Source organism: Pantherophis guttatus, chromosome 2, assembly GCF_059756535.1.
Source record: "Pantherophis guttatus breed Tessera chromosome 2, ASM5975653v1, whole genome shotgun sequence".
Classification (NCBI taxonomy): domain Eukaryota; kingdom Metazoa; phylum Chordata; class Lepidosauria; order Squamata; family Colubridae; genus Pantherophis; species Pantherophis guttatus.
The window spans coordinates 167,016,786-167,031,997 of NC_142064.1; the positions used below are offsets into that span (position 1 = coordinate 167,016,786).

Consider the following 15,212-nt stretch of genomic DNA (forward strand, 5'->3'; position numbering starts at 1 on the left):
TCATTAAAGTTCCACTTGACCCTGTTAATCCATTGCAAACTCTCTATCCCAGGCACAACAGTTTGAGCTGACCACAATGATGTCCGATGGAAAGATACTTTCAGCTATGAAACAATCACATTTTCTATTCACACTGCTTCTCTCCAAAGTAGAATTACATGCCAAGGAATTTTAGAGATTAAAATTATCAGAGCATCCCCAAAGATCATATATCTATCACTCCTTCCTCCCAGATGGCTGTTGTAACACGATTCATTATTTACAGACTCCCTTCAGTTCAAAGCATATATAGTACTATTATTTTTTTGCCATTTCACAAGCGTTACTGTTGCTTAACCAATTAAGACATTTCCCTTTTCTCTCATGTTCATAGCAGTAAATAGAGCCAAAGGATCCTTTTAACTCTTTATAGTATATATCATTATTTTAGTACTTCATTCTTCCTTCAAGGATCTTAAAGCAGACATTGGTCAGCTACATCTTGGAAGCTGGCTGGCTGAAAGGGCAGTTGTCCCTAGATCACCCCACAAACTTCATGGTTGAGTGAGAAGGTGAATCCAAATCTCCTCCGCCTGAATTAAGTACTCTAAACAGCGCCATTTTACCACCTGTTTAACTAAACAGCATAATTTTACTGGGATCACCATATTCAGTAAAATATACTGCTCAAAAAAATAAAGGGAACACAAGCAGAAAACATCCGAGATCTGAATGAATGAAATAGCCTTATTAAATACTTTGTTCTTTACATACAGTAGTTTATACACTGCTCAAACAACTAAAGGGAACACAAAACTACTGTATGTAATGAACAAAGTATTTAATAAGGCTATTTCATTCATTCAGATCTCGGATGTTTTCTGCTTGTGTTCCCTTTATTTTTTTGAGCAGTGTATTTTAAGTGGCAATGTATAAGAACCTTTTAATTGGGCCGTAGTGTTTTGATTTTTTGAACTAAAAATATAAATAAGTATTAACTTATTTTATATTTTTAGTTTATATCCTTTATGATTGTAAGCTGCCCAGAGTTATCCTGAGGTAAGATGGGTGGGTATGATTTTTATAAATAAATAAATAAATAAATAAATAAATAAATAAATAAATAAATAAATAAATAAATAAATAAATAAACAAACAAACAAACAAACAAATAAATAAATAAATAAATAAATAATTGTTCCTATTGAAGGCAGAGGAACGTGCCTTACCTAGAGCAGGGAGCAACAACTATAGTCACGTACTGTACATCATTCTTATTTCTTGTATCAATTACTGTAATTTGTTTTATTGTACATGGGCCTGTTCTTGAAGACCATCAGGAAACTTCAACTGATACAAAATGCAGTCGTCCCTATGATTTACGGGTTAGCTTCTTTACTGCCATGCAGGAGCAACACTGATTATCAGTTTGTTTCCACTGCAATTCAAAATGCTGATCATTATATATAAAATTATATGTGGTTCAGGATTTTGTCACCTACAAGACTCCCTGACATAAACTCTAGCCGTCCAAATAGAGAGTGCCTGCTGATGGTTTCCAGCTATAGAAGTACAGGGCACTTGGAACATTAGTTTTGGGTTTATTATTATTATTGCCCATTTTGGCATTGTTTCTTAAAGTTTAATAAAATAAACATATCCTTTGTTTTTATTTCTGCCACTGCCACTGAGAATATTTATATTAAAGAAATGGGGAAAAATGTATTTTTCTTTTTTATCCTTTATAGTTTTTAGTTTGTTAAAAATTTCTTCAATAAAATGTTATAAAAAAAAGAGATTTATCCTGAAAGACACATATAGCTCATATTTCCTCATCACAGGATGATTTTGTCAAATGACTACTTCAATATATACTGTATTTAGCCTGAGAAAACTATAGTATCAGCACAGGACATAATAGGATAGCTTAGGCTCTTCGCCACACCTCATGTTGATGAGATCAATTGAACCTCAGTGATTAGCCATGGGTAAGAAAGAATCTCAACTAGATGGGGCACTAGCAGAGGCTGGGCTGCTGCCGGTTTGGACCGGTTCGCCCAAACCAGTTGTTCCGATTCTGCATAGTTCGGAGAACTGGAAATCGGACCACTGGCTGGCCCCGCTCCCACCCATTTTTTGGGCCATATTCAGGCCATTTTGGGGGGCATTTTCCTGGCCAAAATTGGCCCAAAAAATGGCCTGAAAATCAGCCCGAAAAATGGCCTGAAAACTGCCTGAAAACCACCCAAAAAACAGGCTGTTTTCACACTGCTTTCCTGGCCAAAATCGGCCTGAAAATCAACCTGAAAATTGGCCTGAAAACGGCCTGGTTTTGGGGCGTTTTTCAGGCCGTTTTCAGGCCAAAAATGGCCCAAAAAATCTGCCTGAAAATGGCCCAATAAATGGCCTGAAAACAGCCTGAAAAAGCTGGCTCCAAGAGGAAGAGAAGCTGGGTAAGGCAGACCCAGATGTGTCCCTGGGCTCCGCATCCCAGAGCAGCAATCTTGCACTCTTCCCCTCTCTGCTACTAGCCCCCTTCTTTGCACAGGATTGCCCAGCAAGGGAGAGGGAGAAAGGGGTGGAGTTTCTGTGTGTTCCCACTTCTGTGTGGCACTCTCCCCTCAATGCTAGCGGCTGCCCCTGCCCCCTTCTCCCTCTCCATCTCTACTGCTGGGCAATCCCGTGCAAAGAAGTGGGCTAGCAGAGAGGGGAGAGTGCAAGATTGTTGCATCTGGGATGAGAGGACTCGGGACACATCTGGGTCTGCTTTACCCAACTTCTCTTCCTCTTGGAGCCAGCTTCCCAGTCTCTCTCTCTCTCTCTCTCTCTCTCACACACACACACACACACACACACACACACACACATGCACACACACGCACATGCACACACACACAAAAACAGATTGGATACCACCCACACAAGTGATGTAGAGTTGGCCACGCCCAGTCAGTCACATGGAAAAAAACCCAGCCACACACACCCAGACAGTCATTAGGGCAGAGAACCAGTTGTTAAAAAAATTTGGAGCCCACCACTGGGCAGTAGGCCCCAAAGGAGGAGTAGGAGCAGGATATCTTTTTTTCCCCCTCACTACTGAAAGTTATGTACTAATCTACCAGGACACTATCCTGGATTTCCACAGTTGCTGAGAAGGAATATTTTATTGTTCTGAGATTACTATTGAAATACAAACTATTATTAGACTTCTTAGCTGGTCAGTAAAAGAAAAATGCAGGGTAGATATGTTTGTGGAAGTTTACACAAACACTTGCTGTTATTCAAAACAAATGAATAATACTTATTAAATAAATATTTATTAAATAAATAAATATTTAATAAATAACAATAAATAACATCTGGCTGATTGTGTGATTAACAATAATAAATCATAATACATATAATCAATAAATAATAATGAAATAATAGTTTTAAAACTATTAATAAATAAATATGAGAGCCAGTTTGGTCTAGTGGCTAAGGCATCAGGCTAGAAAGAGGGAGATCATGAGTTCAAGGCCTGTATTAGCCATGAATACCAGGTGGGTGACTTTGGGCCAATCACTCTCTCTCAGGCCAACCCACTTCATAGTGTTGTGGTTGTGGAGAAAATAAGAGGAGGAAGTTGTGTCTGATATGTTTGTTGCCTTGAGTTATTTGTAAAACTAAGGCAAAAAAAATTAATAAATACATACATACATAAATACATGAATAAAAAAATATAATCCAACACTGAGAAAATGCCAAGAAATTGAAGTTACTGTATGTATTCCTATGAGTTTTTAATGCAAAGCATTATATAAAAATTGAAATATATTTGGCTAATATCTAAATTTTTAGAATGTTTTGTTTTTATGTTGAAAAAGCAAGAATTTAATGTTCAACTGGTTGAAGAAAGATGGTGATGAGAGGATTAACAAAAACTCTCACAGAAAAACATAAGACGGACATCTCATGGACTGGATGTCCCTCTAGTGGTAAAAAGCAGGTAGCTGTACAGTTATTTAAAAATACAGCCTGTGGTTTAAATAAGTGGTGGAGCTTGTTCATTTATTAATATTTATTGATTAATATAGCATATAATGTGCACAGAAATTATTTTGATGGATCATTTATTCTCTTTCCATTGGCTTCAGCTTCTTTGGTAATTATTTGTATTTTAAAAAATCAGATTCTTCAAAACGAAAGCAAATCAATTTAGGATTGTCTTGATAGTCTAACCTTCTTAGATTTTAATATGCTTGTGAATGGGGAACCGTACCCCATGTAGTAAAGATGCCATATGAAGTTCATTTTCTCCATACTCAACTATGTATTAAAGCAGGGTTGCAGCCCATGGAAGTGATGGGCAAGTGCATGCATGAAGCTGCATTTGTGAAAGTGGCACGTGCGAGAAACCATCCCCTCTTCTCCCCCACTGCCACCACCATCACCAGTCCACTGAGCCAGAAAGGTTAGAGACCGCTGTATTAAAGGGTATGTGTGTGTCAGGCACGGATAACCAGATCCACATGTGAAGAGTTCAATTAGCAGTTTGAAAGCATGTAAAAAATGCAAGTAGAAAAATAGGGATCACCTTAGTGGGAAGGTAACAGCGTTCTGTGCGCCTTCGGTGTTTAGCCACATGACCATGGAATTGTCATCAGACAGTCCTGGCTCTTTGGCTTAGAAACAGAGTGCTAGCACTGCCCCCTAGAGTCAGGAACGACTAGCACATATTTGTGAGGGGAACTTTTACCTTTACCTTAAGACTAGATAAGGTTCAAAAGCATTGGGGGTGGGCGGGGTCAGACTTTGCTCTGTTGTGCCCATGTAGGGATTCCAGACTAATTTCCCATTTTACTCCTCCCTCTGGCTCAGTCTATTTCCAACAGTATGTGTCAATTTTTAATGTAAAGTGAGAATAGAAAAATAATCAAGTGACAAGCAAAAGTCAATGTCATTGCCAAATTTATGTTTTTTTGCTCTTGATCAGTAAAGGACAGTAGGTAAACTAAATGGACATTATAGTTTAGGTATTATTTCAGTAATATCTACTTTCATGGAGAGGTTTGGGGGCATATATCCCTGCTAAACATCTTCATTTATATAGAGTAAGGAAGATTATTTTGATGTGGATATATAGGAGCAGTTACCTAGGCAAGAAGAACTGAAGCATTTTTTAAAGACTAGAATGTCCAGAAGTGACTTGGGCAGATGCCTGCCTAATTCACTCAACAATAAGAAGGAGAAGAAGGTGTAACAAATTACCTTTGCAAGGTTCTGTTATTATAATCAATATGAACATAATCAAATGAAATTAATTTCCTGGTCTGGTCTACTGGTTACTCACATAACCCAAACAAATAATCTATTCTGCATGGGCCAATAGTCCTTGGGAGTGGAGGAGTTCTAATAATTATATCTTTCCAGCCTTGATGCATTATAGTCACAATAAGATATGACCCAATATTTCAGACCTTAATTTTTCCTTGAAGATATGTTGGTACAAGCATAGCACACTGGGTGGTTGAAATGAATAGAATTCACTGAAAATCCAAGAAGCTTCTAAAGGAGTAAAATCTAAAACACATGTTGTTTCCATTCTTTGCTGAGGAAGAGAAGGCTGCAAGGGGCAGGCAATTTTTCAATGGGTGCTTATCCATTCTGGCCACTTTGGGAACAATTTTAACAGCCTCTCTTCCCTTATACATCTCTTTCCAATAGAGATCCACCTGTCTTTCATCTTTTTGGAATTAGCTATCATTTCCTTCCGATTTGAAGCTGAAAAGGCCTGTTGCATTCTTCAAGGAATCATGTTCACTATTTCTTGGTAGGACAGATGTGCAGATAAGATTACATATTGATGAAGAGGAATGCAAAAACTTTGGTGCTGCTGGGTAGTTATTACAACATAACCATTTGGGCCTGGATTGGTGGCAAGGGCAAATTCTACTCCCTTGTATAGTCTGCTTCCAAAAAGTTGAGTCAGCCTTCCATCCTTCCGAGGTCAATAAAATGAGGTCCCAGATTGTTGGGGACAATATGCTGACTCTGTAAACCGCTTAGAGAGGGCTGAAAACACTGGGAAGCGGTATATAAGTGCTATTGTTATTGCTTGGCTTCAGTCTTTTTTCCTTCTTTCGGTCAGCCCTCTTGGCACCATCATTTTTGCTCCAGTTTGGACAGTGCTTTCTAATACTTACTTGGATGCTCACAGCTACCACTGTATTAAGACAAATGAGTAAAGGATCAGGGCATGAGAAAAGGTAGAGAAGTGACAAGGCAAATGGGACGTATCCTCTCATTATCCCTTCAGTGATGTGGAGATGTATGGTGTTTTCATTCACAATAAAACACTTAAAGGTGCTCTACATGTTCTGCAAGCAAACCAAAAAAGCAGAAAAGCATAACGTTATGAAGAGTTATTATGATTTACAGCATCTTCTTATACTGCCACTCCAGTCATCAGTATGATAATAATTCACAAAGACTGCCGTATATTGCATAGAAACAGCATAGATTCTATAAATCACTAGTGAAAAATTCCAGAATAAAAGAAAGCACACAGCCGATCACAGTCTAAGGAGCTGTTGCAGAGTAACAGTGTAAACGGAGCCAAGAATAATCTCACTTTCTCTCAAGGATCAGACCTGTCAATCAGAGTACAGTGAGCCTTCAGTTTAATGGATCCATGGGAACTAATGGGCGGAAGGAAGGTCTGTTAAAAGCCAAGACTCCATTAATTGAGAAATAGGATTTTTTCTAGCCCACAAATAATTGTACCAAAAAATGTGAAAAAGGCATTCAGGTCTCAGCCAAAGATCACAAAGCAGCATGAGCTGTGACCATTCAAGCAAAATGAATCAGCACAGACAAGAAGCCAAATGGATGCTGAGGAACATGTTTGGGAGCACCAGAGCCAGAAACACTGGCTCTTAGATTCACTCGGTTGATCTAAGAGGCAGAACAGCTTCCAGAAGTAGCAAAGTGTACAGTAGAACTGAAAAACAGGCCAGGGATGAGGCAGGAACCCTCTCAGTCAGCAGATCCTGTCCATTAAATCTCCAAACTGCCAAACCAATGTCCATCAAATTACAGATTCACTGTACTTTTGAACCCAGCAATTGTCCTTCAAGTTCAAAATTATGTCTATTGTAATTCATTTTAGCAGGTTTGCTAGGTAGTCTGTCTGTGCCCCCTGTTCGAAGGCAGATAGGCACACTTCAATTTGTGTCTTGGAAGCTTCTGGACTGGATTATTGCAGTTCCCTGTAAAGATGATTACATTTGAAGCAGAAACTAATGTGTGTCTTTGTGTGAGAGAAGTACCTCTGTGATGTTTCAGAAAATTCCTATTATACTTCTCTTTTTTATCAATTATGTAGAGACTGTTCTCAATTAAAAGCATAGCATTGTTGTATGAATGTACAGAAAAATCTCATGATGGCCATAATGACTATATTTCTTGTCTTCCCTATTGCTTCGCAGTTTGGCAGCTTTTTTTTTAGTTGAAATAAAAATGTAACATAAGAAAATCAGAAGTCAAAGAGAGGTGTTCACATTGATATGTCCAGATGCTACATTGGAGATCCCAGGTCTAAACAGCCAGTTTTGATACAAAAGCATCCTAAAGGAACTGAAAGCAAGGTTGCATATTAGGCAGGCAGTACTCAAATGGGAAAAGTTGCTGGGGCCTATTGGCTAAAATTAGTCAACTACTGTCAGGAGATTCAGGCTGGATTCAGGCTGGATGGACTATGACTAGAAGTTGTTGGGTTTGATTTTCTCACAGCTATTTATTGCGCATCAGATGAAAGCATTTTTATTTTCATTTCAGAGAAAGATAGTACAGTTCAGGTTCCTACAGCATATTATGACATTAACATCTCTAGACATTATTGTTATTGTTTCACCATTTAAGATTCTTGCGCACCATCCAGTGTCTAGAAATGTTAACACACACTATTCAACATAATGGCAACTACTATACTGTGAAAACAGAAGAAGCAGACAAGTGATGATAAGACACAGCAATACTCTGTTCTCTCTATAGCTCTCTGTTGTCAGTGATTTGCTTCCCAGGTGATAAATATGCAAATTCCTCTGTCCTTAGGAACTTGGGTCAACCATGAAAAGCAATAAATATTTATTCCCCAAATTCTTGAATCCAAACTGGGGTGAGTGACAGATGTTTTTGATTTTACTGAATTAAAGAGTGATTTGCTTGTTGTTTCTTACTTCAATGAAACTTCAATGGAAGTACTTCGTAAATTTCAAGGCAGAGGAAGCCCACAGAAAGAGTGTGACTTCCTTGTTCCCTTGCTTCATACTTCATGCTTTACCTACATACATACATGTCAGTTAGCTGTGATAGGTTATTCGTAGAAAGAAATATTCATTTTATTGGAAATTCTGTCCAGAAGTGACCTGTGAAATCTTCAGTTTTGAAATGGAGATGAGCACCGCCCCCTAGAGGCAGGAACAACTAGCACATATGTGCGAGGGGAACCTTTACCTTAACTGAGGTAGCCAACCAGGGTTTCATTTTTATCTCTACTTTTTTCTTTTTCTTTTCTTTTATTATTTATTTATTAAATTTATATGCTACCCATCTCACTATCCAAAATGATTCTGGGCTTTTTTTAAAAACAAGATTTCATAGAGTCCTCTGATAATCATTGTGACACACACATATACACACACAAACATTTGCCATTAATTAAATACTTAAATCTTTATATATTCAAATTTATTTTAAATATTTATTTAATATTTAAAATAATTTACTCCATTCGTCAGAAAAAGCTTCTGGAGTCATTTATACAAAATCAGGAGCAAATCAGAACATTTCTTGCACTGCAAAAGACATTGCATGAGAGGGAAGAATAAGCCAGAGAGGAATAGCAAAGAGAAATATTCTTTACTTTCTACTCTGTTTTATAATAACCAGCCTGATTAGAGATAGCTGAAAAATTTGCCCTCAACCACCTTAAATTAGACTTGGAAGACAACCAGCAACCAGTGAAGCTCATTAAATATGAGACCTTCAGGAGATATTACTCCCTATGTTTGCTGCCAAATTCTGGGTCATTCTAATTTCTAGGCCATCTTTATTGGCTGCTCTACAAAAAGTGCATTTTGCACATTACAGTAACCCACCTTTTAGCTTTACCAGCGCATAAGTCATAGAGGCTAGGCCTTTGCCCTGTAGATGGGCATGCAGTTGGTTTACTAAACAAATCTTATGAAAAGCCTTTTTTTTCCCCCCACCAATAATACTTGTCTGTCCAGCATCATTGCTGAATCCCAATAGACTGTAAATAGAGAGGATGCAGTGATATAAACAAGAATATTAAAAGATTCTGGAGAGAGAGAAGTTCCCTTTGGGCCCAGCATGAACCTGAACCTTGGAAAAATAAACCTTTGGTCCTGGTGACCGACTCAGATTGGATCCTGCAACATTATTCTGCGGCATCTATACGTGCCTTCATTCACAAGAATATTAAAAGACACGGAAAAGATTCAGGGGTATTAACAGAATGACTCTCCCTCTCCCTCTTCCAACATAGTACAATTATCAGAGCCCCCAGGCCAACCCCTATGGTTATATGAATAGGGTCTGTCTTTATAAAACTGTGTTATCAATAGTATTATGACATCATGGTCCATTTTAACATGCAGCAGGCATTCTCCTGTGGAATGTCTTGCATGTCTATTAAGGGCTACATTAACTATATCAAGAAACCTCTAAGACTGCCTATAGTTAGCCTGCTGGCTCAGGCATATATCCTTTCCATGTAAGGCAATACAACCTTATCAAGTTTCACCCTCCCTCTCAGCAGCTACAGTACTTGTTGTCTCATAGGTTTCTATACTCGGAACCAAAGCTGCAGTGAGGCCCATCTTGAGGAAAATGTTTACTTTTCATGCTGTCACAGTTCCACAATAACTGAACAGGGTTCTCACACTGATCTCTAAGAAGGTAATGATGAAGCAATGCACTATCCAAATTTTAGTTCATGGTCTAAAACTGGTGCCACTGCAAAGATATATGGCACCTCTAGGCCACTTTGAGTGATAGAGCTGCGGTGGCGCAGTGGTTAGAGTGCAGTACTGCAGGCTACTCTGCTGATCACCGGCTGCCAGCAGTTTGGCAGTTCAGGTCTCACCGGCTCAAGGTTGACTCATCCTTCTGAGGTGGGTCACACATACATCAATAGTGATACTGATCTCTTTGCTGATGTGTGGGTTCAATCATGCAGCGTATAAACTGTATTTTCAGAATATAAGACACACTTTTTTCCTTCCTAAAAGAGGCTGAAAATTTGGGTGCATCTTATACTCTGAATGTAGATTTTTTGAAGCTTTTTTTCAGACCTAACGAGGCACTAGCGAGTGAAGCAATCTCTGTGGTTTGCCTGCTTTTCTCATTGCTTCTCTCTCCAAAGATCAGTTGTGCTTTAGAAGCTGCTTTTTATCCCCAAGCAAGGGATAAAAACCAGCAAACAAATGTGCTGAAGCTGACCAGACTAAGGATGCTAGCCAGATGAATACCTGGTAGGCAGATTTTTTTCCCCCTATTTTCCTCCCCCAAAACTAAGCTGCATCTTATACTCCGGTGCTTCTTATACTCTGAAAAATATGGTAATCAGAGTTCTGAATGTTGTTTGTGACTCTTTAAGATAGCAGGCCGCAAAACAGAGGAATAATTTGCACTTCTATTTAAGAGGGAACTTCAGAAAATGTGAATGAAGGGGGAAAAGGGAGGGGAACCTTGGTGCTGCTCAGGAAAGTACCTCTCCTTTAGTCTTTTCACTCCCAGTATTTGTGCCCACATACTGTTGCCTGTTGCCTTTTCATTTCCTCAACCACTTCTATGCCTTTCTCTCTGCCACTCCCTTCTTTCATTCTTCTTTATTCCAAAGGAGATAGAAAAAGGCAGTGAGGGGAGGGGGGCTTTGACTCATTTTTTTCCTGGTAATTGTAGAGGAGATTATTATGACATGGATAGGCCTCTCTATAAACAAACAAAGCTGTGCTTTTTTTTCCCCCTTTGGGAAATGAAAGAAAAGTTCTTTCATTTGTTCTGAACAAAGAGTGCAGCATCTGTGATCATCCCACTCCTCCTTTCCTTCTGTGCTCTTAATCCATTTGTGTTAATTTCTTGCCTTTACCGGGCTTTTTTTTTTTTCTTTTTCATCAGCCTCAGGCTGAAATCAGCTTGTCAGCATTGAGAGGGGTGTCACTGGTGACAATAGCTCCATCTACAGGTAAATAAATAAACTGCAGTGTGAGGAGGAAGAGTGGGGGGAGTGGTATTTTGCTGGAGAGGTACAATTAGAGGTATATATATTGGGGGAAGGTAAACAGTTACACAAGAGGGAGTGAAAACAACATTATACATGTACAATATGTGAAAAATAAATTGTCCCCACTGACATTTGGAGTCTAACTCTTGATATGTTGTGCAAAGGCAAATGTCAACCATTAGCTAATAGAAGCTACACCAAATTCAGAAAGAAAACAAAAATCACTTATTTATTAAGTAAAGCACAATTTATTTTCTACTGGTTTGGCTAAAGGAAAGATTACTACAATTTTCATGAAAGATCAGGAAGACATATGCATTTTGCATACATTCCCATCTTCAGTCCAGCAATGGATTCATTCTTCACTTTCTATTACAACCTGCCAGAAACAAACAAACAACAACAACAAAAAACAAAGTTACTGTGTGTATATGTATAATTTATATACATATATACTTTATATACATATATACTGTATGAAAGTATGAAAGCAACATATCTCTACAGCTACAATTTTTCTGTAAACAATAGTAAGTCAAATCTATCCTCATACAAGGTTTTCTCAATGTAAACAAGCAAAATCGTGTGCCTCCAAGTCTGCAAACGGGGATGCTGCAATTTCACTCCCTTACCCCAAGAGAGATGTAGGCAACAATTCAGGCAAAGGAAGGATATAGTTGGTCCGCTTTCATCTTAGTAAAACAAGATATAAACAAAACTCATAGCTTTGCTTCATTTGCCTTCTTGTATGTGAGCTGAAAATATTGAAGAATTGAAAGTGATATAGTTTGACCTTGATCTCTTTCTGTAAGCCATGATTATTAAAATATCACCATCCCATGCAGAGAGGCCACACATTCAAGACTGGCAGCCTGGCTTCCATTCTGCCTTCCTGGATTTCACTTGGCTTTCAGCCATGCATGGGTGCAAAGTCAGCATATGGGCCGAAGTGAGATTTATATCTGCGTACTTTGCTTCGGGCGTGGGTTACCTTATCTGCAGACGGCACTCAATACACCCCAAAACACAGAGTTCAGAGTGGGTTTCAGCAGGTTCTGACCAGTTCTGGAGAACCGGTAGCGGAAATTTTGAGTAGTTCGGAGAACTGGTAGTAAAAATTCTGACTGGCCCCACCCCCATCTATTCTCTGCCTCCCAAGTCACAGCTAATTGGGAGAAAATGGGGATTTTGCAATAACTTTCCCCTGGATTGGGGAGGAAATGGAGATTTTACAGTATCCTTCCCCTGGAATGGGGTGCGAATGGAGATTTTACAGTATCCTTCCCCTGCCACTCCCACCAGGCCACACCCAAGCCATGCCACACCCACAGAACCGGTAGTAAAAAAATTTGAAACCCACCACTGGTAGAGTTCTACGTGCATAAACATGATCTGGCATTTGCAGTTTATGTATGCTGAGAGATAACGTGGAACAACATGTATTTTGAATAGACAAGCATTATCATACTACTTCTCCCCTGAGTATATTTGTATGAACGGTTGTCATAGTTGTGGTTTTACAAGCCTAGCTATCCAGCAAAGAGCTAACATAAATCAGCATTTCAAACTGCTTGCCCAGGTAAGCTTTTAATATTCTCAGTATAGCCAGAATTAGAATGTTTGTTTGGGAAAAGGTGTAGTAACAGCATTCACCACAGGAAGCTAAGCAATACCTATTGAACAAGCTAAGAACTTCAAATAACTTGGAATCATCGTTCAATTTTCTACCCCAAAGGAAGAAGCAAGCAAGACCATGACTGCCTGAACCAATGCAATCATACAAATTGCACACCGCAGAGGCAATAATTACCTCCCTGCTGGAGTCAAATTCTTCAGGCTGAGGTATTGAACCTTTTCCTTTATCGAGTGCGGCTTTGCATATTATAAAAATCTACTTGCTCTTGAAGCAACTCAAATTCAATCTATAAGAGCAGTGCTGTATGTCTCCTAGGGTGTATCTAATGTTCTTTTATGCCTGGAGAGTGCTTGGATCTGCACTATTGAGGCACAGATGAGGATAGGCTGGCAGAAGTTATTAGCTGAAATTAAATTAAATTCTGCTAACTTTCAGAAAGAGTGACATTTATTCCCCTATTTCTCTAAGGATGATTTGTATGAAAGGCCTTTTTCTTCCAACCAACTATTCTCACTAGTATTTCTTTTTTTATGTAGGACAGTGATTTTCTTGGCTAGATTTAATGGCCTGCCAGGCACATCTTTGAGGGAAGGTACAACAATAACAGTGTATAAAACTCCCCAGGCATCTGCTCAGAAAGGTCAAGAGCCATTTTCGAACTTTTGTTGCAATGTCTTACATACCATCCATACGTCCATGGAGATTCTCAGTCATCCAGGTCATGGTTGTCCTGAAGGTGCTTTTTCAAGAGGCAATTGGACTTTCTTTGTTTTTCTTTGAAGATGTTTCGCTTCTCATCTAAGAAGCTTCCTCAGTTCTGACTGGTGGGGAATGGAAAGATTAATACTCCTTGCAGATAGCTGGTCATTTGCATTCTTTTAGAGAGTCATTGAGGCCACTTGGAGGTTTGCCTGTGTCTTCAGGATCACCTGAATAGTGCAAATGGGTGTGGAACCTTCTTGGGACTGCTAAAAGGACTGTGTTGCAGACTAGAGATAGATACTGTATCCCTCCCCCTCTGTTGAGAGAGGGCTGCTCAATTTTGAGATGGATCTCTAAAAGAATGCAAATGACCAGCTGTCTGCAAGGAGTATAAATCTTTCCATTCCCCACCAGTCAGAACTGAGGAAGCTTCTTGGATGAGAAGTGAAATGTCTTCAAAGAAAAACCAGAAAGTCCAGTTGCCTCTTGAAAAAGCACCTTTGGAATCCCATCCATAGTACTTCAACTTAGTACTGTTTTATTAGTTACTTCTCAGGACCAGCCCAATGAGGAAAAAAATCTTATTTATTAGCAGATCTATCTACCAAATTAGCCAGGTGAAGCTAAATTTGGTGAAGTGAAATCAGGATGGTCATCGCACCCTGACTCCATGTCTGCTCTTACCTGTCCTATTATTAGATAATTCAATGCCTGTAAATTAGACACAAAAGGAACTCCCTGTTTCTAGCTTTGTCTTTCTTACACTGTGTCTTCTTCTCTTTAAGGTGTAGTATAGATTGGAGGCTTTATTGCCTCGTGCGCTTCTTAATAAATCTGCTTTTTTTTATTGTTTTTTATTTGATTTATATGCCGCCCTTCTCCAGAGACTCAGGGCGGCTTACAATGCGTTAAGCAATAGCCTTCATACTTTTGTATATTTATACAAAGTCAGCTTATTGCCCCCACAAACTGGGTCCTCAATTTACCTACCTTAGAAAGGATGGAAGGCTGAGTCAACCTTGAGCCTGGGGAGATTCGAACTTACAGTAATTGCAGGCAGCTGATGTTAATCACAATGCTATCAGTCTGCTGAGCCACCAGGCCCTTGTGGCTGGTGGCTATATATTTCAAATATAAAGAATGTTAGTTTTCACAGAAAGTTGTGCTGAGACAATCTTCTGCATCAAAAGGCAAATATTATGAGTATTTGGTAACTGGTGCCTGGTGGCTCAGGGAAGGCATGTAAGGGGGCAATACCTTAGGAAGATGCATGGGGGCATGGAAGAGGTGCCACATAGTTCAGGGAAGGTGTGGGGGGGGCTGGCATGCATCAGGGGAGCACATAGTGGTTGGCATGGCTGGTATAGTGTGCAGGGTCCCTTCCTCTCTTCCTTCCTTTTTCAGCAGGTAGGTAAGTGTCTATAGTGTGGAATTTGCAACAAATTGCAAAATTATTCGAGAAATTGTCACAGAATGTTGAAAATGAAAACCATGTGGCTACAGCATCAGCCCAGCATCAGCCAGTAGCAGTGAAGCAACCACAACTTTCCCAAATTTCATTTCCTTGGGTGTCCTGGGTCCAAGATTTTGGACACAGTTTATAAG

General features: G+C 39.2%; 1 protein-coding gene and 1 long non-coding RNA gene across 3 annotated transcripts in view; one reads left to right on the plus strand and one right to left on the minus strand.

Annotated features, from left to right (window-relative positions):
* The window catches only part of LOC117660441 (uncharacterized), a 67,038-nt gene that overhangs the window by 8,648 nt on the left and 43,178 nt on the right, over positions 1-15,212 (plus strand). For both annotated transcript variants that reach the window (XR_015732495.1, XR_015732496.1), the window contains exon 3: positions 13,005-13,111. This is a non-coding gene — a long non-coding RNA (uncharacterized LOC117660441). The remainder of the gene's footprint in view (positions 1-13,004; positions 13,112-15,212) is intronic.
* The window catches only part of LOC117660440 (myosin-3), a 33,786-nt gene continuing 30,071 nt past the window's right edge, over positions 11,498-15,212 (minus strand). Inside the window, exon 41 of the mRNA XM_034408500.3 lies at positions 11,498-11,648. Coding sequence (XP_034264391.1) covers positions 11,625-11,648 — 24 coding nt within the window. The 3' untranslated portion in view covers positions 11,498-11,624. The remainder of the gene's footprint in view (positions 11,649-15,212) is intronic.